At 41.3% G+C, this 27691-nt stretch overlaps 2 protein-coding genes and 1 pseudogene across 2 annotated transcripts; 2 read left to right on the top strand and 1 right to left on the bottom strand.

Moving 5' to 3' along the window:
- The first annotated feature begins 970 nt into the window (after positions 1–970).
- Positions 971–15949, top strand: arhgap42a (Rho GTPase activating protein 42a). Its single transcript, XM_034606368.1, has 24 exons — positions 971–1595; positions 4327–4422; positions 4517–4578; positions 7033–7104; positions 8492–8593; positions 8695–8805; positions 9293–9397; positions 9960–10089; positions 10195–10295; positions 10728–10837; positions 10965–11043; positions 11255–11294; positions 11433–11495; positions 11584–11658; positions 11743–11827; positions 11918–11976; positions 12076–12181; positions 12719–12878; positions 12995–13145; positions 13573–14301; positions 14438–14597; positions 14898–14969; positions 15114–15193; positions 15400–15949. The coding sequence occupies exons 1-24, from the start codon at positions 1442–1444 to the stop codon at positions 15486–15488; spliced, it is 2991 nt and encodes a 996-aa protein (XP_034462259.1). The 5' UTR covers positions 971–1441; the 3' UTR covers positions 15489–15949.
- A 1091-nt stretch (positions 15950–17040) lies between these two features.
- trpc6a (transient receptor potential cation channel, subfamily C, member 6a) lies at positions 17041–26594 on the bottom strand. Its single transcript, XM_034606356.1, has 14 exons — positions 26387–26594; positions 24707–25035; positions 24132–24264; positions 23668–23968; positions 23368–23553; positions 22927–23091; positions 22584–22827; positions 22235–22462; positions 20921–21185; positions 19245–19440; positions 18216–18416; positions 17965–18021; positions 17709–17784; positions 17041–17534 (listed from the first exon to the last, which is right to left on the bottom strand). Exons 1-14 carry the CDS (start codon positions 26521–26523, stop codon positions 17407–17409), a joined length of 2646 nt encoding a protein of 881 aa, XP_034462247.1. The 5' UTR covers positions 26524–26594; the 3' UTR covers positions 17041–17406.
- On the top strand, positions 18741–18908 carry LOC117774990 (annotated as a pseudogene).
- Positions 26595–27691: the final 1097 nt, after the last annotated feature.

Raw genomic sequence — 27691 nt, 5'->3', positions numbered from 1 at the left:
CTTCCATCATGAATATCTTTGCAGGATATAATGAAATCCAATTGCCTCCTGTTCAAAAACGTTTTCTGTCAAAAGGTCAGTTTGTGATGATTCCCTAATTCTAACCCTAACCTCAAGAGATACTGTAAGTTAATTATAGTGTTTAAACTCACATCATCTTATTCTTAACTGGTACGTGAACTGACTGACTTTGAGGACATTATCATTCAATCACACAATCATTTCAGCACTTTCACTTCCACTGTCAAGAAATTGTATGTACATACAACACACACGCATGTTTGTACTTCTATCTTAGTGAGGACACTCATTGGCATAATGCATTCCCTAGCCCTTTACCCTAAACTTAACCTAACCTAAACCTAATTCTAACCATAACCCTAAAACCAAGTCTTAACCCTCAAACAGCCCTTTGATAAGTGAGGACCGGCCAAAATGTCCTGACTTTCCAAAAATGTCCTCACTCTTAAGGGTCTACGCTTTAAATGGTCCTCACAAAGGAATAAGTAAAGGAAAACACACACACACATACAGGATTGCATAGCTATCCTTTTTAAGACTTTACATTGACATCCATTCATTGTAGCCAGCCCAACCAAAAGCTTACCCCTAACCTTAATCATGACCAATTCATTTCTAACCCTAACCACAATTCACATCCTACCCCCAACCCTCAAAAATGACATTTGGTCTCATTGGGGCCTTGGTCCCCATGAGGTCTGCTGGTCCTAACAAGGTCAGTGTTTATACTGGAAAAGGTCCTACACAGGTAATAAAACGAGAACACACACACACTATACATATACGGATATACATATATATGTATATATTAATAATAAACGTGGATATATGTTTAAACGCACACACATATACATATGTTAATAGAGAGAGAAATTGTTGTTGTTACATGTATACAGTCCAGCCTGTGTATAAAGGTTTTTATTTTTGTATTTTTCTTATTTGGCAAACTTATTTTATCACGCGCCAGCAGGAGTCTCCCGTTCCCATAGTAACAAGGCTACAGTGGGAGCCTTGTGTGGAGCTGCAGCGCAGCCTCTGTCCACAGCTGTGTGACGTATGATACTGGCTGCAGCTGCTTTGTTTGTGGCGGCGGAGGTTTCACATGTCTCCCGGGAAGTTTCTTACAAGTCAAAGCGACGTTATACTTGAACACTTCATTTAAAAGGCGAGGAGAGCCGCGCGGAGCTCGTCGTGTATGTAGCCGAGCGAAAGCGTCTGTGTCCGGGGCTCTGCTGCGTTTCAGTGTCCGGAAGTTCTGTGGGAGAAAAAAAAGTGAGAGCGGCATGAAAAAAAGGAGCTGGAACAAACTTCTGACCAAACGTCTCCGAGCGCAGTGAAACTCCGGTTCATCATCCCGTGAATCCACAGCAGAGGAGTCTGTGCTTTATTCATCTGATACCGGTGAGAGTGAAATCGAGCGATGGGTCTGCCGACGCTGGAGTTTAGTGATTCTTTCCTGGACAGTCCGGAGTTCAGGGAGCGACTGCAGTGCCACGAGATAGAGCTGGAGCGAACCAACAGGTTTATCAAAGACCTGATCAAAGACGGAAACATGCTCATATCTGCCCTCAGAAGTAAGTAGTGATCTGTTAAATCCGCGCTACATTACACTCAGCCCTCAGCCTGATAACAGAGGGCAGCCCGAGGCCATCAGTTCAGACAGTGTGGTGAGTTTAGTCTACTCACTTGTTGAAAGTCTATCACAGGGACCTGTGCTTCATGGTGTGAACAGCACTGTTAATGACACAGTCACAGTGTTAAACTTACAATCTTACAACTGCATTTTGTTTTGGGGCCATTGTCTGACAACGACCTGTTTACAAAGCTGCAGTTTAATTTCCCAACTTACTTTATAGTTTTCTTATTACCAATTATCGAGAAGGGATTTAGGGTTGCATCACACTTTGCCTGGATTCTTAGTTTCTTATCAACATTAGATTTATAACTTATACATAGAGTTTGACTAACTGTTGGTCTGTGTGTAAGACTCAAAGAAGTTGTACAAAGAACAGTAAATGTTAAATGTATCATTTAAAATTTTAAACTTCAGAAGTGGCCATTTGGTTGTTTGAGTAAAGACATGTGCATCAGTATGTCTTGGTAATAACATGGCTGTGTGTTTTTATTCAGTAATAATGCAGACTTTTTCAATAACTCAGATTTATTAACAATCAAAGGGTTTGGGGTGTATGAATTTCGTATTAGCACTTAGGGTAAAAGATATGATCAGTCACCTAAAATGATATGTTAATAAATAATAAAGGGTTCTACAGTAACTGATCAAGTCTGCATTTGTTAATGTTAATCTAAGCAAGGATTTAACAATAGCACAGGTCCATTGACATGTGTTGTTTCCTCCGCCAAGGAGATTATGTTTTCACCCCTCTCCGGTTGTTATCAAGAAAACACAAAAACAACTAAACGGATTTCCACGAAACTTGGTGGAAGATTGTAGTTTGGGTCAGGGAAGAGTCGATAACATTTTTGTGAGGATCCGGATTTTTCCTGAAAAAAAATCTGGCACATTTAGGGCCCTGATATCTATGAGCGTATAATTTGGTATAGCTTTATTGAATCTAAGGGCACTGTTGGGCCTTGGCAGAGGAATGCGCTCTAAGATAAATATATTAAATCAGGGATGGTTCTGAAATGTATCAGAGACCATAGATTGTTCTGTACCTTCTGTAGAGCTGGCTGTTAACTGCTGCTCGGTTTGATGGGGACTCTCATATTCTATTTCTTTTGATCAGGTTTAAGCTCAGACACACCGTCGCTTTGTGACGGCCTGTGGTTTCTTTGACTCACCTGCTGGTTGAATACATTAGCGTGTACCATACACACAAGTTGCCATGTCACACTAATACACCATCGCCACAGAAATATGATATAGCCATGATGCGGTGCTGTTGTTATTTGTGATAGGCCAACATTTATTACCTTCACTGACTGGAATTTCTGTTGTCATTGGAAAGTCTTTTCAAGATATGGTGTTGTCAGTGTTTTCATCTCACATGTGTTTGTGTTATGGCAGTAAAGGGGATTTTCAATTCGATCGAACAACAATGTCATAAAAATAACTGAAACCCATTAAAAGATTTGCAGACGTCTGACCACAAACTAATACAGTTCAGCATCTCGAAACTGAACCAAGCACAGTGCAGTATGTATTCTGCTGTACATTAGATGCATAATAACTCAATGCAGTGCATATTTTAGATATCAATAATTAAGGACAAATTACTGATAGCAATTAAGCTATTATTTAATAGTAGTGAATAACTTCCAAAAATTATAGCTCTGCTTCCCCCTGTGTCTACTTTCATGCATTGGACTTGACTGCAGTTCTGTTTTGCTGATCTCCAGGCAGTGATCTGGTCTAAACTGTTACTGAATCACGTTTTAATGGTTTAAGTGTAAGTGCATAACGCAGCACTGTGATTAAAATAGTGCCTTACAGCAGCTGGCGAATGAGTTATGACTGTGTGAGTGAGATAATGCGGCATTGTGGTGCCAAGTGTTGATGCACCACAGAGTGAAAGGGGTGTTAAACTGTTATTGGAGTGTTGTTTGGACACATAAACACAGATTTTGGCGAGTCAGTCTAAGTGGCGTTTACTGCAGGGCGTGTCAGTTTGTTTACATGCGACTCTGACACCTCATGTCCCTGTGGTGGTGTTAGCTTATTACAGGAGGGAAAAAGTGATGTCACCTTTAGCTTTGTAGGGAAATAGCATCGACTGAATATAGAGATGGATAGCATGAGAACTCCCGAAAGTGAAGCCATATCATCTGGATCACCCTCTGGTGGCAGGCTGCGGTATAGGTAATAAACCCTGCCTCCTCCATGTAAGTGGATGGGAATTGGACCAAACAAAAAACTCAAACAACACATCAAATTTATTAAATCAAGTTGGATTTAAATACGTAATATGATGCTATAAAATGGGTTGAAACATAATCGACAGCTGAGACCGACTCGCTATGGTTTGGTGTGTGTATTGGCAGCACCTCCACAAAATCACTGCTGCACAAACTCCAAATGACGTAGAAAGTGCAAGATGGTGGCCCCCACATCTGGAACATTTTGATTTCAATTTTGTACCGTCGGAAGAAGGGGAGATGTTTCTAGCGTCTACATCTACAGTCTGTGCAAAAAAGTAACACTACATTGTGTTGAACCAATAATGGCATTGTGCAAACTCATGCCAAGAGCATTATTGTCCATTATAAGGGAATTAGTGATGGCAATAACTCATTGTACCTGCCTTAAGTGACTGATTGAAATCCTCTCTGTGTTTCTGCCAGGTCTTTCTCTTGCTGTTCAGCGGTTCTCTCAGTCTCTCCGGGAGTTCCAGTTTGAATGTACTGGGGATGCTGAGACTGATGATGAGGTCAATATTGGTGAGTTGAAAATAAAAAACTAAGAGCTGAAACTGCAACATGTGTAAAATATGATCAGTCTTCCCAGATTTGAAGTGTAAAATGTCTTTTACAGCTCAGTCCTTAAAGGAGTTCTCTCAGCTCTTGAGCACCATGGAAGAGGAGAGAAAACGACTAGTAAGACTAAACCGTTGTGTACTACGTGTGTGTGTGTGTGTGTGTGTGTGAGAGAGAGAGAGAGAGAGAGAGAGAAGAGGGAGAGAAAAATAGTTTTTTGTGTTGTACATTTTAAAGGGCTATTGGTACAAGTTTCTTTATACTTCTAATACTTCTTAATTCTTCAAAACGTAATTAATTAATAATTAAGCATATTACACTATATATTAATGAGAATACATTTTTAGACTTTTCTCTGTACACTATCTCTGTACACTATTTTTATCTGTATAAAACTGAGAAATGTATTCTGTCGGGAACAGAAACTAAAGACTTCTGAAGGACTTCAGTTGGGAATTAAATGGAGAAGGATTCTCCTTAGTCAAGGAGTCGTATCTTGTGGATCTGAGTATACCATTAAACCAAAAACCCTTCTCACCCACATTATTGTCAACGAAGTCTAACCTAACAGTTTCCTTTGTCCACCAGTAGTTGTGCACCCTCTTTAACTCTGCTTTATCGGCATGAATCTGCCTCAACTCTGAACAAGTGAAAGTAATAGTTTTTGTCAGTAGCCCTCACTCCATGAATCACACCAGCTTCCTCATGCCTGTGCCTTGATCTGGTTTTCCCACAAGTCTGATTCACACATTTTGTTGAGAAACAAAATCTTGTGCCAGCAGTGAGTCTCCATAGTGATTCTGAGAAAAACGTCTTTGACTCAGAGCCCCTCCAACAACCAGAGAGGCCTTTGTGTGTGGGAGTGATTGGACTCTGGCACAGCCTTTGTGTAGGCTAACCCCCATACATGTGCAATGTATGTGCAGGTATGCTAACTGGGCTAAGTATGTGGTGTGTGTGTGTGTGTGTGTGTGTGTGTGTGTGTGTGTGTGTGTGTGTGTGTGTGTGTGTGTGTGTGTGTGTGTGTGTGTGTGTGTGTGTGTGTGTGTGTGTGTGTGTGTGTGTGTGTGTGTGTGTGTGTATGGTCTGGTTACAGAGGAACCATGTGGAACCTATTCTGCCAATTCCCCTGTGAGACTGAGTACAGCTCTGACTGCTTGGGAAAGTCCATAAAAGGGTCCTGTGTGTGTTTGTCTGCTCTCTCTCTCTCTCTTTCTCTCTCTCGCTCTCTATCTCTCTCTCTCTATCCCCCTCTCTCTCTCTCTCTCTCTCTCTCTCTCTCTCTCTCTCTCTCTCTCTCTCTCTCTCTCTCTCTCCCTCCCTCTCTTTGTGTGTCTGCTGGAGTGGCCCCACTGCTACAGCACCGCTGATACGTCTTATTAAGTTAAAGGGCAATTCCAGCAAATGGGTTCCTCTGAAATACCTGTTTGACCTGAGTGGACTATTGTAGAGATTTGACAATGCCCCTCATTCTTTTAGTTTTCAGTTTCATCCTGCTTATTGTTGTGTGCTTTACAAAAAAACCTACAAAGAAATCAGGCCTTTTTGTGGCTACTGGTGCAGCACTAAACTGAAGTAATGATGCAGGGCTGGGAAGTTATTTAGACTGTAATGCTTAAATCAACAAGGCAGAACAAAGCAAGACATGACAAAGACGTGCAGTATTATAGACTCATGACTAAAGAGGACCCAGGCTAAATATAAACACCAGACTTCTGATAACAGCTCTGTCAAACCTCAACATCAACCGTATGTTTCTAATACACATCGTACAGTCCGCTCCAAAAATATTATTACAATTGCTTTGTACTTGATATGGCTGGTTGATAATTTGATTTTTAAAATACTTAGAGGATTTAATTGCATGATGCTTGCTCCCAGTTAACTCAAACACTAGACTAAATCTTTGTTTTAGCCTTTGTACCCATAGACAACTTCATGATGGATTCAAATCTTATTAGAGATAAAATATGTAACAATCCTTCTTTAAAATGTCTAAATACGACTAGACCTATGTTATATATTTGTTGACTTGTGTACTAACTTTATCCAAAATGTTTCCAACAATGTTCAAACCCAGAGAAATCCCTAATTTTATACAAGATAATAGGATGTTTCTTTTGGGGCAAAAGACATTTTTCCTTCCACTGTTTTTAGTAGTTACTCACAATGGATCTGGATTATTTATTGCCGTTTGCTGCTTAACGTTAATAAAACCTCTATACATTACCTCATCCATAAACCCAATGGTTGAAACGACATCAACTCCCACGATCCCACACTGCTTCCCGACATCATCAAACTAGGTATTTTGTTAATGTTTTGATAGAGAGACCCCTTGCGATCCCAGTTATGTAATTTACGTTTTAATGTCTTCATTTGAAATGTTTTGAAATCCTGAGTGATACACAGGAAGATTGATGTTGAATTTGAGTGTTCAGTGTCAACATCTGCCCATGAAGGAAACTAATGTCAATAAAGTCATCACCGTGACTGAACTAATGTCTCTTTTTCATTGCTGGTTTTAGTATTTACTGTTTTGCCACCCTGATCTGACTGTTTTTTTCCGCTCAGATCCAGAACGCGGATGACGTGCTGATCTCACCGCTCGAGAGGTTTCGTAAGGAGCAGATTGGAGCTGTTAAGGTATATATCTGCACTTGTTGGAATTAACGCTTTAACTAAAAGGAGCACATTTGATTCTCAAAACTTCACACTGTCTCTGTTCAGCTTTTAACCAGGCCGGTCTGTGAAGATCATTATTCATTAGTTATCTAACACTGTGGGTGGTGAGCAGACAGATTATCCCGCTCTGGTCTGGTCCCAGTCAGCCTCTCAGTCAGTGGTCAGAGAATCCAATTTGTTCAGATAAACGATGCATCTCAGTCCGGTGTCAGTAGCAGGGTCATGGGAACGGACGCTGGGAGACAAGACAGGGGCCGCGTTGCAGACAGACACAGTTGAACTCAGTGAGGCAGTGTAAATACAAACTGAGTCTGGTGTCTGGTTTCAGCAGCTGTCTCAGATCTAATGATTCCATTTTTCTCATTGTCTTTTCTTTGTATACTTCTGTATTTTTATACTTTTATGAAAAGCAGAAGCAGAGATATCAGTCTCAAGTCAAAGGCAGCGTTTGGAAAATAGAACTGGTCGCAGCTCAAACTAATAAAATCAAAGGCCCCTGCTTATGCAAGCGACTCCTCAGCCTGCAGAATGTAGCAGGAGAGTGTGAGCAGTTAACCCTCACACTGATGTCATTGAACAGGAAGGAAGAGTTTGGACATGTGCAGTTTTGGAAAAGAGCTGTTGTCCTAAATATTTTGTCAGAGTCTCTTCATTTAGATTATTAATGGTCCCACTGCATTTAGTCATAACTTCGATCTGGAATGTTTGTTCAGTCCAAAATTCTACGGAACGTATGAAGAATCAGATACAGGACGTTGTGGGTGGATATTTGGAGGAGTGCTGTGATCCCACTGGAGATTGGTGGAAATGTGATATTTTGAGGCACACCAGTAGCAAGTCTCTTGGTCAGCGGGTCACACCACCGCTGTGGTCCAAACTATAAAATGTCTTAACAACCATCGGCTGAATTCACATGAAATTTGTTTGTGGCCACTGGTCTCCCCACGGGATAAATCTGGCTGTGTTGCTGAGCCTGTGATGTTTCCCCTGACGTTTGTGATTCAGAGTGAAATATCTTGACAGTTATGGGATGGATTTCCTTCATGCTAATAGTTGAATTTAGATCAGAGAGAACAGAACCCGACAGATATTTTGGCGGCCGATGCCCATATTGAGTAAAAGATCTTCAATATCAATATATTGGCTGATATATATATATAGAATAATGATTACTGCGATGTCATTATCAAAACCTTATAACCAGGAAACAGATTCAGGCTTGATATTATACAGTTTAACGATAAAATGGATCATAAATAACTATCAATAAAAGACGTTTATTATCAGATGTAAAAGTTCACAAGCCACCTGTTATCTGTTGCTCATGTCCTCCCCCTGTCTGCACCAGGATGGAAAGAAGCAGTTTGACAAAGAGACAGAAAGGTACTACTCTGTCCTGGAGAAACACCTCAGTCTGTCCTCCAAGAAGAAGGAGTCCCAGCTGCACGAGGTGAACTGTCCGGCTCCTACAAGACACACACACCTAGTTCCTCCCACATGTGTTAGATAACATTCAGTACTGTATGTGTGTTGTGGCTGTTTCTGTTGCAGGCTGACTCACAGATGAGTAAGGACAGACAGGTTTTTTATGATGCATCACTGCAGTATGTGTTCAAGATCCAAGAAGTGCAGGAAAGAAAGAAGTTTGAATTTGTGGAGCCGGTAAGTTCACAGATATGCATACAATATTATAATTTCTTTTATAATTATATGTTTTTATGTTGCTTTTGTGCAAGTGAAAAGTGTATATTCATGCTGGGATACAGATTTAATTGCAGTACATGATGTTTGGTCAGTATCAGCAGTTTTCCTCCTGCCGAGAATTGTGTACATGCAGACAAGATCATGGAAAGGCAGCTACATGCTACAAACAGTATTTGGCCTGTGATGAGAATGTTTTATTGATACATATCAGTAAAGCCCACTTCCTGTTGCTGTTGCAGCAGTTCCTGCACTGAGACCTCTTCCGCCGGACAGAGAGGGAAACTCTTTGTAGTAAAGTAAACAAGGGTAGAAAACCCAAACAATAAGCAGCGTTTGGGTTTTTTTGGACTATTTTGACTGATTGAGCCGATGACTGACGATCATTGTTTTGTAATCATCTCAGCACGTAACATTTTTCCTGTGGATTTTTCCCTTTGCTCTTCAGCTATTAGCTTTCCTGCAGGGTTTGTTTACATTCTACCACGAGGGCTATGAGCTGGCCAGTGAGTTTGAACCCTACAAGCAGCAGCTTCAGTTCAACCTGCAGAATGTGAGTGTGTGTTTACTGCAAACTTCAAGCTTGAATCTGGGTCTGATATCACTTGTGAGAGAAATCTTTACTGAGATTATTCTTTCATTTTGTCTACCTGCCTCTTAAGAGAAAGTGATAGCTCTTCATTTTTTTCTTTAATAATTTATTTTTCTTAATTTGCTCTTTTCTTTTTGGATGAAAGCAGACACTGTTAAAAATGCAAATGAGAAAAGGATGCACAGCTTGGATTTACAAAATAATGTTTACAATGTAGTAACTTACTCAGCTTGACTAAGTAACCATTCACTGTTTAACTTGTTAACATTTTTAATTAAAGACTAAAATTCCTCTGCCATCTGCCCCCAAAATTTAACGGGTTCCTACCTGACCCATACCCCATCCTTCCACCAAGTTTTGTGGTCATCCATCAAGTAGTTTTTGCGTACTCCTGCTAAATAACTGCCAGACAAACATAATCTCCTTGGGGAAGGTAAAAACTACACTGCTTGTATGTTTCTTGTGTAAATATGTTTGAAAGCCTCCCCTCAATGCAGTTTTTATGTATATGTTTATCGTTCAGGCTCGCAATAACTTTGAAAGTACACGTGCTGAGGTTGAGAGGCTGATGAAGAGGATCCGATCAGCAGAAGAAGACTTCCAAGCCCCCAGTTGTTTCACCATGGAGGGATATCTGTATATCCAGGAGAAACGTGAGATACACAGAAATCATATTGTCCCCTCTCTCTCTCTGTCTCTTTATCTCGCTTACGCAAACTCAAGTGCTTCTGCGTGAAAACGTGTGCCACGTATTCCAGGTCCGTTGGGCAGTGTGTGGACCAGATACTACTGCACGTATGAGAAAAGCTCCAAGATGTTCACCATGAGCAACACAGAGACCAGACCAGCCAGCAGACAGGTGAGCTGGCAGCACAGATGAACGACTACACCAGTGTTGATAAATGTTTTTAGCCCATTTTTAAAAAATCGTGTGTCAACATTTACTGTGAAAATAGTCTTGAGCAGACCTGAGGTATGTTATTGTCATACGTTAATGTAGTTTTAAAGACCATTCTAAAAATGTGTGGGAATACAACTGGCCTTAAAATGTGTTGCAGCTTCTCGTTAGCATCTGAATAGACAAGTCCTGTCAATGCAACTTTTACTTGAATAAGAAAGCTAGGGTTTTTAACTGATATTTTTGTAGTGTTTTGACACAAATTAGTTCAGTAGCTGATGAGCTATAACTAATGATCCTAAAAGCATTGAGTTGCATCTATCCAGTTTCTTTGCTACAATATAATCGTACCAAATACCAGACACATTTTGCAAACACGTCTCTCTATAACAGAATGGCGTGATTAACGGCGCACCAGAGATGTTCCGGCTGCGCTCGTGTGTCAGGAGGAAGACCGATTCCATCGACAAGCGCTTCTGCTTCGACATCGAGGTGGTGGAGAGGTGAGAGGGGAAGACTGCGTGTCTATAGCACATCTATAGAATGAATGAATGAAGTTATTGTTACTACTGAAGTCTCTCTCTCTCTCTCTCTCTCTCTCTCTCTCTCTCTCTCTCTCTCTCTCTGCAGACATGGCGTCATCACCCTGCAAGCTGTCTCTGAGGCCAACAGGCGGCTGTGGATGGAGGCAATGGATGGAAAAGAACCTGTATGAATACAGTATATGCATTATTAAATAATTAAGTATCAGGGGAATGTAGGCTGCACAGAAAAGGTGCATCAGACTTGCACTGCAGCTAGGCGTCATAATTTAATGGTTGGCAATGAAACCTTACTGCATTGGAAAGTAGATTACATTAGTTTATGTTATACATTTGTTTTAATGTTTAACACAATAAAATTTGAATTTCTTTCTACAGATCTACACTCTTCCTTCTTTACTTAGCAAAAAGGAGGAGAGTAAGTACCCTGATTTATTCTGTTCTTAAATTGTGCATCTGCTTCAGCACAGAAGAAATTCATGAATTAATCGATTATCTATTATTATTCCTTAAATGCACAGGAAATGAATGTAATGTTTGTCTGTGTTTTTAACAGCATTTCTCAATGAGGCGGGCTTCAACTTTGTTAAGAAGTGTATTGAGCTGGTGGAAAACAGAGGTAAAAGGATCAAGTCAATTCATGTTGGCTCCGCTTCCAGGCTGTTTATTTACCTGGTGTGTTAAAACATGTCTGTATGTGTTTGTAGGCATCACCACGCTGGGACTGTATAGAACAGGAGGAGTCAACTCCAAAGTGCAGCGGCTGATGACGAGTGTGTTCGGTAAGAGGATTGATGAAAGGTTTCAAACTGTGGATTAAAAATGTGTCACTGCTGGTGAATCATGAAGTCTCTACTTTCCTGTAGCCGCCTCGGCTCCCTCTGACATGCAGCTGGACGCAGACGCCTGGGACAACAAGACCATCACCAGCGGGCTTAAGAATTATTTCAGGTTAAATACAGTACAGTGCTAACCTGTCTCTTTTTTAAAAAAATACTTCTACTTAATTATGAATTCATTATTTCTATTTTGTAAATCCAGGTGTCTGGCAGAACCAGTACTGACCTACAGGCTGCATAAAGAGTTCATCAAGGCTGCAAGTAAGATCTTCCTCTTTAAAAACACAAAGTTAATACATAATGACAAAAAGCCTCTCACCCTTTCAGCTCTAAATCATAACCTTCTCCTTGCTTTCACAGAGTATGATGATCATAAATACAGAGTGAGAGCCATTCATGCTCTTGTTCACAAACTACCAGAAAAAAACAGAACGATGTTGGACCTCCTTACCAACCACCTCCACAAGTGAGTACACAATAACACTTCAGTCGGACAATTCAAATAAGTGTTTATTGCAGCAGCAGAACATAGTTTGAGTTTGACATCCAACTTCCTGACTCTATATGATTATATTGATATTATGGAGAGAGTTGACTGCCTGAACTAGCTTCCATGCATCGCAACTAATTTGAGACTGCGAGAGCATCACACCCTTATATCCTTTTTGTTTCAAGGACATCTGACAGCTGTAGGTATAGTGAGCAGGCACATTTTAGACCAGTATTACAATGAAACATGAAAAACATACATGAAAGGTTCTCAGCAAGCTTTTTTAGTACAATGTGTAGTGAAGTTTGCTTTAGCTCAACAAATCAAAGCATGATCAGAAATGTATTAACATGCTTAAAGATAAATAAGGTGGGGAAACACAGGTTGCAAATTCTTGTAAAATTGTAAAAGCAGTTTTATTTTACAATTTATTCAAATTGCTTTCATCGCTTTTTCTTATTTCCTGGTGACATGGGCTAGGACATGTTAAAATGTGCGCGTGTGTGTTTGCAGGGTTTCCTCTCACAGTGACCAGAACCTGATGACCGTGTCCAACCTGGGAATGATCTTCGGCCCCACGTTGATGAGGTCACAGGAAGAGACGGTGGCCGCCATGATGAATATCAAGTTTCAGAACATTGTGGTGGAGATAATCATTGAAAACCATGACAAGGTACGCTTGCACTTTGACACCTTTTACACACACTCACACGTATGCACCAATACAGTCTATGGTATGCACGCGAACCCAAACCGCTGACAGACATGCATACTGTATGCTCCTGCCAGATATTTGGGGAGGCCCCGGACCTGTCGGTACCGTTACCTCAGGCTTCGTCCTCTCGAGCGACTCCTCGGAGGAACAAGGCCATCTGCCTGTCATCAGGAAAGAGGAAGGCTCGTCTCTACTCTCCTGCCCTCTGCCTGGCTGACAATGACAGTGAGTAAATCAGTGGTGATTAGTAACTAAGTACATTTACTGAAGTACTGTGCTGAAATGCAATTTTTTAGTACTTAACTTAGTGTTTCCATTTTATGTTACCTTTACTTCGATTCTGCAACTTTTCAGTGATAAATATTGTAGTTTTTACCCCTTTACATTTATTTGACAGGTTAATATTTTATGTCAAAAGAAATATTATACAATACAGTACTCTATTAATGTCGGAACCGGTTTCCAGCCTTTGCCTAAAGTGATTTCCCATCAGCTCTATTTAGTGTAATTTTAAAAAATCCTAAAATGATCTAATGTGCTCATTATTATATCTAATTAGCTAAAATGCTTGACTGTAATCAACACACAAATGACTGAATGGGCTAGAGAGCAGGAGTTTTATTATATGATGTGTTTTCATGTCTCCTTCCAGGTGACACGTTTAGCAGCAGCCCTAGCACAACTCCGAGGGGCAGCCAAGAGTCTCTGTCCTCACACTCCTCTGAAAAGAACGGCTTGTCTCAGACCTCTCCTCCGTCCTCTCCTGCTGCTGAGCCCAGCTCATCCTCCCCGGCCCCTGCATCTCCCCCTTTATCTCCCCCTGCATCTCCCCCTGCAGCTTCCACCGATTCCCACGTCCACATTTCCTCAAACGAGCAGGATCCGAAACGTCTGGCAGACAGCGCTGCATCCCCTCACATCACTCCTTCCTCTTCCTGGACGTCCTCCCAGCTCACTCCTGCCCAGCAGACTTCCTCTGTGTCCTCTTCCATGTCCTCTTTAGTCTCTGCAGAGAGGACCTTGTCTGTCAAAGGAAACTCCACTGCATCCTTGTCTTCTGTTAAAGAGTCGAGATCTCCCTCCCGAGCCTCCACATCCACCGCCTCCACTCAGCACGCGTCAGTGGAGCGCGCCTGCTCTCTCAGGTCGGGTCAACCTGTTCCGAGGGCATCCTCCATCTCCTCTCTGAAGAGCGTCCATTCAGTTGATCAAATAGATGCACCCAGTAACTCCTCCACCCTCACAGAAACCAAAGTGACGGACTCTACCTCACGCAGGACTGCCTACAGGATGGCCTCCTCCTCCTCTTCCTCCTCCTCTTCGTTGTTTCCCTACCAACTTTCCACTTCCTCCTCTCTCACCTCCCTGCACATCTCTGAGGGTGCGTACAATTCTGATGTAGTTGCTGAAATGCTGCAAATAGGCAATTGTATTAAATGTGATGACGGCGTGAAGAGTTTAAACATCTATTACGCAGCTGTTTATGTCCAGGTCTGATTTATCCTGTTTTATTGCAGATTACAAAAGCTGTCATGGATCGGTTCAGAGTCTCGTGTCGCTTGACCCACAAGGCGTGAGACCTGCACGCAAACCCTCACACATCCGCTATGGCTCCGATGTGACTGCCAAACACTCTGCGACCATATCCAGCAATGGTTACCAGAGACCTGGATCCCTGTGAGTGTCAGTCTCCGACATTAACGTGCTCTGTTACAGTCCTTTGATTCTCTGAGAGAAGGAAAAGACATGAATGTGTTTGACCAGAGAAAAATACATCGTTTGATTTTGAACTAGATTTAAACTGTGACATCATTGGTCTGATTGCAGGAGTGATTCATTATTTCTGATTAGCTCAATACCTGCCTGTATTATTTTAGAAGAAAGCTGTTTAATTGTTTTGATGCTGAGTGTGTGTTTTCGAAAGCAACATGTTCACTCTCGCAGTGTTTAAAGCTTTGTACTGTTTGTGTGTCATAGACTGTCAGTCAGACTGCCACAGCGTGAGAGCTCAGTCTTCTCCTCAGCATTAGACATTTGTTCCTCAGGAAGGTACGTTGATTTATGACGTTGTTTTTCAGTTTTGAAGTTGTCATTGATATGTGAAGTTTACACATAGTAAAACACACTCAAAGATCCCCTTTAACTCATGTTCGAAATCGCTGTTTTTACTGATAATGTTTTTTTGTTTCTTAGGGAAGCAAAAGCTCTTTACTCCTGTGAAGCAGAGCACAGCCATGAGCTCAGTTTTCCACAGGGGGCACTGTTCTCAAACGGTAAGAAAACCACTCGCACATCTCATCTCCTCAGGAAGCTTCGGTTCCATTAACATGTGTTTTTCCAGATACAGATTATATTTTAATGCCAAGTTAAAATTTTACTAGGTGTTCATGGGGTCACATAGATGTGTTTGAGACATTTCCATGTGTTTGAGACGATTGTGAGTCGTTACATGCTGAGTTGTGTGTGTTTGTTGGCGCAGTGTACCCGTCTGTGGAACCAGGTTGGCTTCAGGCGACGTACAATGGCAGAACAGGACTCATACCTGAAAACTACATCACCTACGTCTGACGGAGATGATGATGTCATCCCCACATCACAGAATAAAGACCTAACGTAGCCTTTAGGGATCCACGTTGCATACGGTCACACTGTGCTAATGATTGTATATAATATAATATATTTATCTTGTAACTGTGACAGTGTGTATGTCAGACTACTGTGGCTGTATCTGGATGATGTGTGTATCTGACTACTATAACCTTACCATGTTATTAAGCAGCTTATAATACAGTAGATGTTAATCAGTGTCTTTTATGTTCTATGCTACATGTAAGGTACTGTACCTGTAAACAGTATTTTTTCTATTAATCTTGATAACTTATGTTTGTAAATAATCATATATATGTTATAACTTGAAGTGTCCACTTCTCTGTGCTGCAGCGGAATTAATCCTGCCATTAATGCCCTCCTCCGGCTGTGTGTCAGATTTCATGCCGTCTAAATAAAGGACAACTATTTTCCTAAAAGATGCCACTTTATGTTTGTAGATTCAGTTCATGTTAAGTCATATTGTACGGAAGCGTATTGCATTCACTTGAAAAAAAAAAAGTTCTGTTTTTCTGAGATAATTATCTCGGAAAAACAGAAAAAAAAATTAATTAGAAAAACAGAACTTATCTCGGAATTTCCGAGATAGTTATCTCAGAAAAACAGAACTTTTTTTTTTTTTTTTAAGAAAAACAGAACTTATCTCGGAATTTCCGAGTTAGTTATCTCAGAAAAACAGACCTTTTTTTTTTTTCAAGTGAATGCAATACGCTTCCGTAATATTGTGTGTGGGTGTGTTTATTGTTGATTTTTTTCAAGAAAACATAGCAAATGGTTCATTAATTTTTTGAGTTTTTGAGTTCCTTACAAATATATTACCAAGGTCATAACTTTAAGTTGAACATGAGGTTAAAGTCAAATTCTCTGGATAATTTCTATATTATCATTTCTTACCAATGAATAATCGCTTCTTATACCTTTAGGAAAGAAAAATCACTATTTATGTATCATACTTGCCCAGATAATACCAACCAGCTTGTAGCCAAAGCTGCTACAAAAGAAATTGGGGTTTCTTTGTTAGTGCTGCAAATTAAATTGACTTGACAAAACCAACAGGTTAATCATGTTTTATAACAGTCCATATTTCTCATTCAGTGTGCCAGCAGGATTATTGTGTTGTAAAGGCTGTTTTCAATTAACGGGGGGGGTTACATCCGCACAGGAAATAATGCCGCAGTCCATGACATATTATGTGTGTAATAAGTGCGAAACAGACTATTGCTATTTAATCATTCTCACGTAAACTGTATTTCAAATTAAAGGGTAAACACTGAATGTTAGTGTTGACAAGGTTCAGGCTTTCTACCTTTGCGCCCATCTATTGGTTTGTTGGTTTATTTTTCTACAGGGTTATTTATGCAAAAGAAAACCAAACAGATTTCCACGAAACTTGGTGGACGGATTGGACATGGATCTAGAAAAAAGGGGCAGATCGACAACCTTCTTTAACATTTTCACCAATTTATAATTCATGGATCTTGAACGAGAAAAAATCTGGTTCATGTAGGAAATTGATCTCTATGAGTGTGTAAAACAGCAGCTTGATTGAATTTAAATGTTAATACAACAGTTGGGCCAATCTAGTTTTGCCCTTTTGCTTACATGAAATATTGCCTGAAACTTATCTTATGTACATTTTTTAGTACATGCGTCCATTTGTGTGAATGTCTAAATTATAATGATCTGTGTTTTTGGTAGGTGAGTGAAAACGACACAATCTCCTCTTTAAACAATGTGCTCCCACTTATAATTTATCCAGATAAAGTGATAAGTTACATTTTTAAATTTATATTCACATACATATCAAAGCTTTAAAGCTATTATTCTTTATCCACATCGAGTGATGCAGAACAGGCACTTTTCGCTTGTGTGCGGTCTCCTATGAAGATGAACTGATCTCTCCCATTCTCTTCAGCAGTCCGTCCAGCGTGTCCTTGCTCTGGGATTTCTCCTCGAGCAGCTCATATCGCAGGCTGGAGATGTCCTGCTTGATCTCTTTCAGCTCACCTGAGTGAACAACAGACACAACGCTTCATGACAAAAAAGAAGATTCTAAAATTCATGATTCATGTTTCTTACATTAAAGTCAAACTGACAAGAACATTTAGAAACCTTTATTCCCAAAATGAATGTTAACAATTAAAAACTGGTTCAGTCTCGGGATCGTTCTGCTGATTTTACCTTCAGTGATCTCGTCGCTCTCTCTGTCAGCTTGGGCTTTGATGATGTAACGTTTTATCAGTCGCTTCATGATCTTCTGCAAACAGTGATGGGAAAAAAAGTTTATTTTAACAGCTACAAATTAACAACATTAAGATGCTCCCAATTTAAAAATATAATTTTGAGAAATAATCTTATCTCTCACAGTCCGTAAAGTGACTGTGTAAAAAGATTTAGGTCCCCACAACATGAGTAATACCTGGACACACACACATACCTGATACCTGGACGGGCTGGTTGAAGTTCCATATCCTGAAGTTTTGTCCACTCCGAGCTGGAAGATTAAGCTGAAGTTAAATTCATTGAACACAAAAGGGACATTTCTTGTTGTCGTCAGGTCTGGAGCTTGTAGTGCAGCAGAGAAACCACTGGGAGGTGCTCAGGCGTTTGCACCTCAAGCTCCACTGTGGTACCATGGACTTAATGGCTGCACAGGCATTATACACACATGTGAACAGTAAGTGGTACCTGATTGAGCTGTGTCTCAGTTTTGTCCTCTCTGTGTCCTGCCACATAGTGCAGCAGCAGGGTCTTGATACCTGTGCCCATTCCCAGCATGGACTTGGGACTGGGCACCAGGTTAAAGGGCACAGGGAGCGTCCTCCCCTCCTCAAAGTACGAGAACCAGAGTTTGGCCCGAGCGAACTTCCATTCGACATCAGCATCATCCTAAAAAGGGAAAACAAAACAGGTTGGAGATGAAAGAGAAAAACACAACAGCTGCACGATGTTGGACACACACGCTCCAGCAGCTTATTACAGCCCCTAAAACTCTTTGTTCCCTAAAAATTACATATTCAAAAGGTTTGTCATGAAAATTCCCTTCATGGTCTTCAAATGGCTTAAATATAACTCTATGCCGTCCTTTCTCATTTTGTGACAGGGATCTATGGCCAATCTCCACCAAGGATGTTTTCATGTTTTCATCAGCGTTTGTTTTTTCAGCAGGATTACACAAAAACTAAATGACTGATTTCCATAAAACTTGGTGAAATCTCTTCTCAGCCTTTTGGCTAAGATCAAGTTTAGTATCTGTTGCTATCAGTTTAATATATGATACTCCCCCTTGATTTTTGGAACAGGAAGATGGAATAGGGGCTTGCTCATTCCACTGGCGCATCGACCTAGTGTTGCAGTACCTCCAGGAACGGTGGGACAAATAAAGTTGTTTTGAATTTTTTAATTGGAAGGATGCCGTATGGGTCAGGGAAGAACCCATCAAATTTTGGTGCATATCCAGGATATATATTTTTTTCTTTGTGAGATTTCCTTGGATTTCCATGGGATCATATGTGGATATAGATTTTTTTAATAAGTCTGACATGTTTAGGGAACAGATATCTTTGAGTGTGTGAAATTTGTTGCAGCTTGATTGATTGACTGTTGGGCCTAAGAACTCCACTGACTTCCACTCTAGCTTTGCCCCCTGCTGTATATGTATCCTGCACGTGAAGCACATGATGACATCATTATGTGGACAACATTTCTTTAACTCGCCTCAATCTCCTGGAAGGAACTGTTAATCATGGCGATGAGCATGTTGAGCAACACTATCACCATGGTAACATTGTAGACCCCGTACAGCACGTAGCCGATGTTCTCGATGAATTTGTGTCCGTTGTTGATCACGACGGACTTGACCTCAGACAGCCCAAATATAGCCCAGAATAATGTCTTGAAGCTCTCCTCCAGGCTAGAGGGACACACAGAGAGGGAGGTGGAGGGAGATGAGAGAAAAGTTATTTTGGAGTTCAAATGACCATTAATCATAATGAAAGACGCTCTGTGAGAAAAAGGCCACACAGTGAAATCCTTACAGTCTTTAACACGATGTTTGTGTTGCTGTGCAACCGTTTCAAAACTGTTATACATTTTTAGACTTTCATCATAACTTTCACACAAAGAAAACTCCTACTTAAGTTCTTTTTTCATAAATAATAATTAACTGTGTATAAATGCAGTAACATGCATTTTGTAAAGCAAAGGGAACTCCTGTGAACTTTTGAGAGACAGTTTTGAACTTTTTCGAAAGGTTTTCTGTTGTATGGACTTTTTCGGTTGTGGATGTTCACCTCGTTTTCCTTGTGATTGGAGTTCTGGATTTGTATTCTGCGTGTGGTTCTCTCTTTTGTGTGTATATCGTTTCTGTGTTTCCCCTTTGTCTGTTTGCACATAGATTGTTCCTCATGTTTTAGTTCAGATTTCATTAATCAATATATCTAATGTTTTGGTGCTGTTTGCTGCCACCTGGAGACCGTGGCCGTTTTTTTTTTTCACATTAAACTTCACCTTCACCACCCTAACTTAACTTGCCTGCATTTGGGCCCTCCCAGCTAAACGTGACAATTTCTTTCATACATACAACTATGGCTTTGCTTATTTTTTCTCGCCGCCTTTAAAAATCCATCAAATCAATTCATTTGAGAAGGACAAATCACTCTTTGGTTGATTAGGTTGAGTTGCTGACTACTTGTGTCCAAATTTAATCCATGACCAATGAGGAGCATTCCCTAGTTAAGTTGGGACTCACTCTTTTGAAATATCTGTGCATTCACTTTCAGACACGTTCTTATTCATCTGTAAATCATGCATTTACAACATTTTTGTGCCAGCTGAGTGTCACATCTGGAGTAATAATAATGGCACTCAGTTGAGTGCATACCTCCACCAAGGCCCAAAAGTCCCCTTATGAAACCACATTTAAATTCACTAGGTCTGGGTTTTTATTTAAATCTGCACCAAAGTACAGACACTCATAAATATCGGGCCCCTAAACATGTCAGATTTTTTTTGTCATCAAGATCCATGAATTATTCTCTGAGGAATGAACAAAAATGTTGATAAATGCCAACAGACTGAAAAAAGAATCCTGGATCTGCAACAAAATTAAATTTGTTCTACATTGACCCAAACCACATCCTTCAACCAAGCTTCACGAAAATGGGCTCAATAGCTTTTGTGTAATCCTGCAAACGAACAGACAAACACTGGGGAAAACATTAACTTCATGGTGGAGGTAAAAATGAATTAAGGCTATGGCTGGGTTCACATTAAAGCTGGATTTTGACACAACAGATCAGGAAATAAATTGTGTATGACCTATCTTAAGGTTAATATTGTGGTATTGAGTGAATGTAAATGACTCTGAAGGTGTACAAATCTGAAGCTCTCACGTGGTGAAGGCGTCGTTCTGCTTTGCCCCCAGGTAGTAGGAGTACAGGTTGAACATGCCGATCATGAACGCCAGGAAGACCAGGAGGAAGATGACCATGAACTTGAAGATGTCCTTGACGGTCCTCCCTAAAGAGATCTGCAGTGGACCGAAGCTCTCGTTGGCTGGGAGGATGTAAGCAATCCGAGAGAAGCTCAGAACCACTGCAACTGCATACAGGCCCTCTGACACCAGCTGGGGATCTGACGGCAACCAGTAGAGACGTGCTGCAAAAACAAAGCTCGGATATGTTAGTGAATTTCAGCAAATCAACTTTGTAAAACTTTCTTCTTTTTGAAGCATGTAGTTGTGCTTTCATTGCAGATTGAGGAGGTTTTTTAATAAACACAATTTCATTAGGACACAGAGAAGGAATATGAATTAAGCCAGTCCATCTCAATTCATTATGATTAGAGGGATTAAACAGAAAAAAAAAACCTAACCCTAACAAGAAAAAAGAGAATAAACTTGAAATTTCGGTATTAAAAGTCCAAATTTTAAGAATATATCAAACTAATAACGTTAGCTCTTGACTGCTTTAACAAAACACTGTGTGTAGATACATTTTTGAGATTGCTCTTCAGAGCCAGTTTCGGTAACAAGGAAATTCTTTCTCTTTTTGCACATTAACACAGTGTCTGTTCAGAAGAAGAAACCATGTATTTTACATACATGGTTTCTTCACCATCATCATCTTCGCGAGTGTTTCTTCATGGAACACTCGCAGCTCACATAGCTGTCAGTCACTCCTGCGACTTTATTCTTGACAGTTCAACTCTATTAACAAAATAGTCTTTGAACTTTATTCTTGAAATTCAAAGAGAAATCTCATAGTCCAAATACTTTTCCACAAATATGCAAGTTTGCTTTTCATGTAAATTGTTGAATAGTATTTGGTCCTTTTGGCTTCTAGCCACTGTCAAAGACGTGTGTGCAATCTGTGACTTAGTAAGTACTAAAGTATGTGTATTTTACAGGATCTCAAGATGAAATGATGGAAACAACTGAACTAAACAATGGAATCTCCTAATGCTATTTTTCTCCTGTGCCTCAGGATCGCCAGAGCCAAACCCGCCTGCCTTTTCTCCTGCTCACAGGATCTTCTGCACATTCTCAGCCAGCCACCAGCCTGTCATCTGCCTGCCCCAGCTCTTCCTTAAAAGACTATTTTCATTGTACAGTACCCTCATGTGCTAACTTACTGCAGCTGTTTGTACATTTATACAGGAAGTAAAGGATGGTTTGTTAGTCTGTGCAGGTGTGTGAGCATGCTCACCCAGTGTGAAGTAGTGTATCTCGGGGGGCAGTGTGACATTAATCAGTGTTGTGTAGTGTGTGTGTACATAGGTCTGTGCTAAGTCAGCGTGTCTCAGAGCAGAGAAGCGGCAGCAAAAGGAGGCGAGGAAGATTGCCAGCATCCCAAAGTCCAGGAAGTTCCACGGCTCGACCAGATACTCCCCCAGTCCCTGACTCCAGATCTCCTTCACCTCAGCCCAGATCATACCTGCACAAAGTACATGATGATAAACAGGATGACATATTCATGTTCCTGCTCTGTCATCTGCAGCTCTGCAAACATTAAACCCTGACAGACATGATGTTTTCAATGATCATCTAATGCTCACCGATGACCCATGAAATGATGAGGATCTCCATACATGTGAAGGGCGTCGTGGTCATGCGGTAGAGCAGCAGTGGGTCCGAGGTGAGGTGTGCTCCTCCTGGGTGCTGATGGTGGGTCATGTTTGGTAAATGGGTGGTGCCTGCGAAACGGTCGGCAGCATTCAGGATGAGAAGACCCAGGAAAATTGTGAAGGACGAGGCATGGGCCACAAACCTCATGAAGGGGCTGCGCATTACTTTCCCCACCTGGATGAGAGAGAAGGAACAACCGAGGGATGAGAGAAAACCTCCAGTGGGGACTTAAAGTCAGGTTTGGATATGTAGGAGTTAATATGAGGGTCCTACTCTGCTGCACGGAGCGATCCAGTAAGCCACCGCCAGTCCAGGAAGTCCAATAGCCACCGCCAGCACCACCAGCAGTTTGATAGCAGTGGTCTGTTGTCTCAGTCCGGGTAGATTCTCAAACCAGATACCGAGCAGCTGCTGCTGGCAGTTAGGATGAGCCACAAACTAAAGAGAGAAGGACACATGGACACAGTGGTTCAGACCAGAAACACCTACAGTTGTCGACAATCTAAGTTTATATGAACATTTGTGCCAAATTTGCCAAACTCTCGAGGTGTGCTTAAGATAACATGCTACTGGGTGTTGTCAGCACAGAGTCACAATACAAAGGGAAAATGTTTCACTGTGTTTCTAGTCATTCTGTATTCAGACTCTAACACGACTATAATACATTAACTTTACCTTACCTCACTGTTGTTGCCTGTTTGTGAGCATACTAACCTTTTTCAGTTCATATTTGATGGCTAATTTGAGCCTTGTAAGTGAGGGGCGACCTGGGAGATCATAGCTGTCTTCAGAGTCTTCTTCTCCGCTCAGTATGGCCTCCACCTCCTCTGTGCTGCGGCACAGATCCAGGAGGCCCACCACATAGTCCTTACACTGGCTCGACAGGCGGCAGTAGTCGTTCTACAAACACCACAAGGGGAAATTGTAGGAGTAACGAATGTGCACTGTGATCTTAGAGGACTTGTGTTTGCACAATTGTTGTTGGTGATTCTGTATGATCTTTGGTATGTGTACCTTAAATTCTTTCTCAATATTAGCCAGCATGGCCAGTTCATTGCTGAGCTCCAGGGCGGCCAGCACCGGGTCCTCGTTGGACAAGGAGAGGTAAGCAGGACTGGCGAGGCCTCTGTAGGCATTGATCCTTGATCGCGAGTGGCTGAAGGAGTCAAACTGCTGCTGGTAGTTACAGGAGTCGCAGCTGCAGAAGTAGTCATGGGGGGGATTGATGCGAGCGCCTTTACTCAGCAGGGTGTGAACTATCTCGTATTCCTGGCAGTGTGCTGCAAGTATCACTGGAGTCACATCATGGGAAAACCTATGGGAATGAACCCAAACAGAACATTTTACAAAGCAACAAAAAAGGTAAGTCAAAGGCCTTATACAATATATTCAGGACACCCCAACATGTCAGAGAATTAAGATCTTTATGTCACTGGTGCACAATTTGTTGTCACACATCTTCCTTCCAAATGTCTTACCTCGTCCCGTCCTCATCATAAGCGTAGAAGTCATCCAACATGTCAGCTTGAGCAGGGCTCGCTGTTTGACGATGGGAATCTCTAAATGCAGGGTGACTCAACAGGGTCTCTGTGATACGAATATAACCTTTACCTACAACACGGACACACAGACAGACACAGGGCGTCATGTTATTAGAATATCACCCAACTCTGAGTATTCTGAGCATCTTTATTTTGGTTCTACGTCCCACAGCTTTACAGTTTCGGCTCAGTCTAATATGTTTTGAGTTGCAGCAGGAAGCCGTTTGTAACAGTGAAATAGTGAGCATTGTGGTGATTTATGCAGCACAAGCGCTGGTGGAGACCTTAAAATAGCTAAAGAGTGAGGAATTATTGGACTGACATTCATCAGGTGGCCACAACCATGTTGCCCCACATTTAATGGATGTATCTGCTAATTTCTTATGCTGAGTTTGACACATATATACTTTATATCATGCTAATATACGGCTGATGTATATGACAACATTATATAAGTATAAACCAATAGAATGCAGAATGCAGTTGGACTCATTTAAATGGACACGTCTTACTGATGGCTAACAGAAGGGCGTCACCCACTCTGGCCAAATCCGCCCTCCCCAGCAGCAGCTCTGTCACCTCCAGATGCTCATTGGACACAGCCAGCTGCAATGCATTCTGGCCCATGTAGTCCACAGCATTGACATTCAAGTTGGGCATGTGGAGCAACATGCGTCGCACCTCTGGTATGTTGCCGTATTCGGCTGCCTCCAGGAAACGCTGCTCAACCTCAGACAGGCTGACTGAAGGTGCAGAGAACATGTATGAAGGACCACGAAGGGCCTGGCGTCGTTTAACGGCGCTGAGGCGAGCCATGAGCTGCATCTCCGAGCTGCTGTAGCTGTAGAAACACACAGTACATAATGTCCACATGGTAGATTATAGGCCTACACACACACACACACACACACACACACACACACGACTTCATCACTTCAGAGGAAATTACATTGGCCTACATTGATTTCCTGGAAACTTACTCCAACCTTGACCATTGTTGTCTAACCCTAATACTTACCCTAAACTAAACCCAAGCCTAATCTTAATTGAATCCAATCCTGAACCTTTATACATCCTAACCTTAGTTTTTTTATGATGTATGTTATGAGGACTTTTTGTCTCCACAAGGAAAACAAGTCCCCAAAATGTGACAGATTTATGTCCCCACAACATGAGACCTGTACACGCACGCACACACACACACACACACACACACACACACACACACACACACACACACACACACACACACACACACACACACACACACACACACACACACACACACACACACACACACACACACACACACACACACACACACACACACACACACACACACACACACACACACACACACACACACACACACACACACACACACACACACACACTCACGCCCTTTTGGAAACCACACATCAGGAGCTTGTCTCATCTCAGTTTCACATTTAACTACATCAATAACCAGAGTTTGTGAATTACATGAAGGAAATGAGATAAATTATTATTATTTTACTACAGTAAATATAAAAAACTACACAGAGAAACTGCATGTTGAACAAATCAAAGGTTGTAGCTGTAGTAAAATAAAAATATAACTAATCTCCAAGTTACATGTTAAACATTGTGCGAGAGAGATTACAATCTTAACTTCCATATAGTTAACCAAGTCTAGAGGAAAACAATAGAGCTTATTAAAATGGTTTGTTTTAAACCTTTATTTCATGTAAAACCAAGTTACATTTGTATCCTTTACAATCATTGGATCATTGTACCATGTTCAGTGTTTTCAGTGTTAAAACAGTGAAGGCTGTGTCTCATACAGGGAACATGCAGTAGACATGCTGGACAAAATCCTTAGCCTCATGTCTTTGAAGGTTTTACATCAATTTTTAAGAATCTAACTTTCATCACCAGCTTTTTTATAGACAGAACAGCTTTGGCTGTACACTCTCACTGTGGAGAATACAAGTAGCTACACACATGCTGAGGTGATTGATGAGGTTATTGTCCTACTTCATTGTCTTATGTCATGTTTCTTTATATACTTTAATCTGCCATGTTGTGTTAATATAAATACTCTGAAATGGCTAAATGCCGAATGGTTATTGATTCTGATAACAAAGCACAAAAACACACCTGACCAATACATAAACATCTGCCTCAATAAGGAAGGTAAATCAAAGAGTTACCCAAAGCTTCGTCCTGCAGTGCAGCAGTTTTCCTCTCCCAAATCATCGTAGGTCAACAGGTTATCACGGCTCCTGGCCCTCGGGCTGTTAGTGTAACCCACAGGCTTATAATAAGGCTCCAGTGGTTTGTGGTTCATCCTGCAAGTGGTCAACACTAGAGGGTCTGCTCCAGCTTGATACGAACGAGTAATCAAGTGCCTGTGGAATGACTCTCCCTCCGTCTCCCTCCCCCTCGGTTTTTTTTTCTATGTCCTTGAGAAAGAATGCTCCCTTTTGGGTCCCACTATACTTTTATTTACGTGACTCGTTGAACCTGACAGATGTGGAGGGCAGCTCAGTGTTATGAATGAACACACTGGAGTCTAATCAGTAAAAAATGTACGTACATTTTCAGCAGTGGAGTATTCTCCAAATATTGGGTTTCAGCAGCTGATTCAAAGCTCAGGCTGTAAAACGTTATTTTAAACTGCAGTGTTTAGAGTACATGTTCAATTGTGTCAGTGCGTGCGTGTGTGTGTGTGTGTGTGTGTGTGTGTGTGTGTGTGTGTGTGTGTGTGTGTGTGTGTGTGTGTGTGTGTGTGTGGAGTGACTGATGGCAGATGAGATTCCCCAGGGTTCAAATTCTTTGCTTCCTGTGCGCTCCCACTCTCCACTGATCCTTGTCCACTGTGGGAAACTGACGTCTTACTCTGCACGCACACACAATTTGTATACATACACTGTTTAAGAACGCAAACATGCATTACCTCATCAGCAGTTCAAAGGTGAGTCAAGAACATGACAAGAACACACTCTCACTCACAAACACACTTGTAAAAACTTGTACTTTAGCTTTTCTTGTCTGATAGTACAGTGCGGCCTGCAACACTCGCTCGCTTTCCCAGTTTTGATATGAATATCATAAAAAAAACTCCACATTATATGACAGGATTATCTCAACAATAAAAAAAACTGATAAAGCAGAGTCTCTGATTTATGTTTGTGGTCGTGAAAATTGCCTTTTAAGGGCCTCGTTGCTGAAGCTTAGTCACTTTGGACATTTCAAGGTGTAAACGCATCATATTTGACAGTAGGGATAAGGAGGCTAATCTCTGATAAATGACACCAGCAATAGTTTGTTAAGACTTCCCCTTCGGAACAGAACAGACCTAAGATTTGGATGTAAACACTGTCAGCTCAAACATACACACTCTTATTTGGGGGCATTGAGTGGACAAGCGCAACTCTGTGTGTGTGTGTGTGTGTGTGTGTGTGTGTGTGTGTGTGTGTGTGTGTGTGTGTGTGCGTGTGTGCGTGTGTGTGTGT

The sequence above is a fragment of the Hippoglossus hippoglossus genome, chromosome 14 (assembly GCF_009819705.1).
Source record: "Hippoglossus hippoglossus isolate fHipHip1 chromosome 14, fHipHip1.pri, whole genome shotgun sequence".
In the NCBI taxonomy this organism is placed as follows: Eukaryota; Metazoa; Chordata; class Actinopteri; order Pleuronectiformes; family Pleuronectidae; genus Hippoglossus; species Hippoglossus hippoglossus.
Note: the sequence above shows the minus strand (reverse complement) of the source record. Positions and strands in the feature narration are given on the sequence as shown.

What these genes read in the sequence shown, in the direction of transcription:
- trpc6a (XM_034606356.1), bottom strand. Translation starts at nt 26,523, where the DNA reads ATGAACCACAAACCACTGGAGCCTTATTATAAGCCTGTGGGTTACACT. An exon ending in GTTCCTTCCAGGAGATTGAG is followed by an intron (nt 18,417 to 19,244) that starts GCGAGTTAAAGA and finishes TTCCCTTTTTAG; the next exon opens with GATGATGCTGATGTCGAATG. An exon ending in CTGAGACACAGCTCAATCAG is followed by an intron (nt 18,022 to 18,215) that starts GTACCACTTACT and finishes TTAATCTTCCAG; the next exon opens with CTCGGAGTGGACAAAACTTC.
- arhgap42a (XM_034606368.1), top strand. Translation starts at nt 1,442, where the DNA reads ATGGGTCTGCCGACGCTGGAGTTTAGTGATTCTTTCCTGGACAGTCCG. An exon ending in GCTGATGACGAGTGTGTTCG is followed by an intron (nt 11,659 to 11,742) that starts GTAAGAGGATTG and finishes ACTTTCCTGTAG; the next exon opens with CCGCCTCGGCTCCCTCTGAC. An exon ending in CTGCCTGGCTGACAATGACA is followed by an intron (nt 13,146 to 13,572) that starts GTGAGTAAATCA and finishes GTCTCCTTCCAG; the next exon opens with GTGACACGTTTAGCAGCAGC.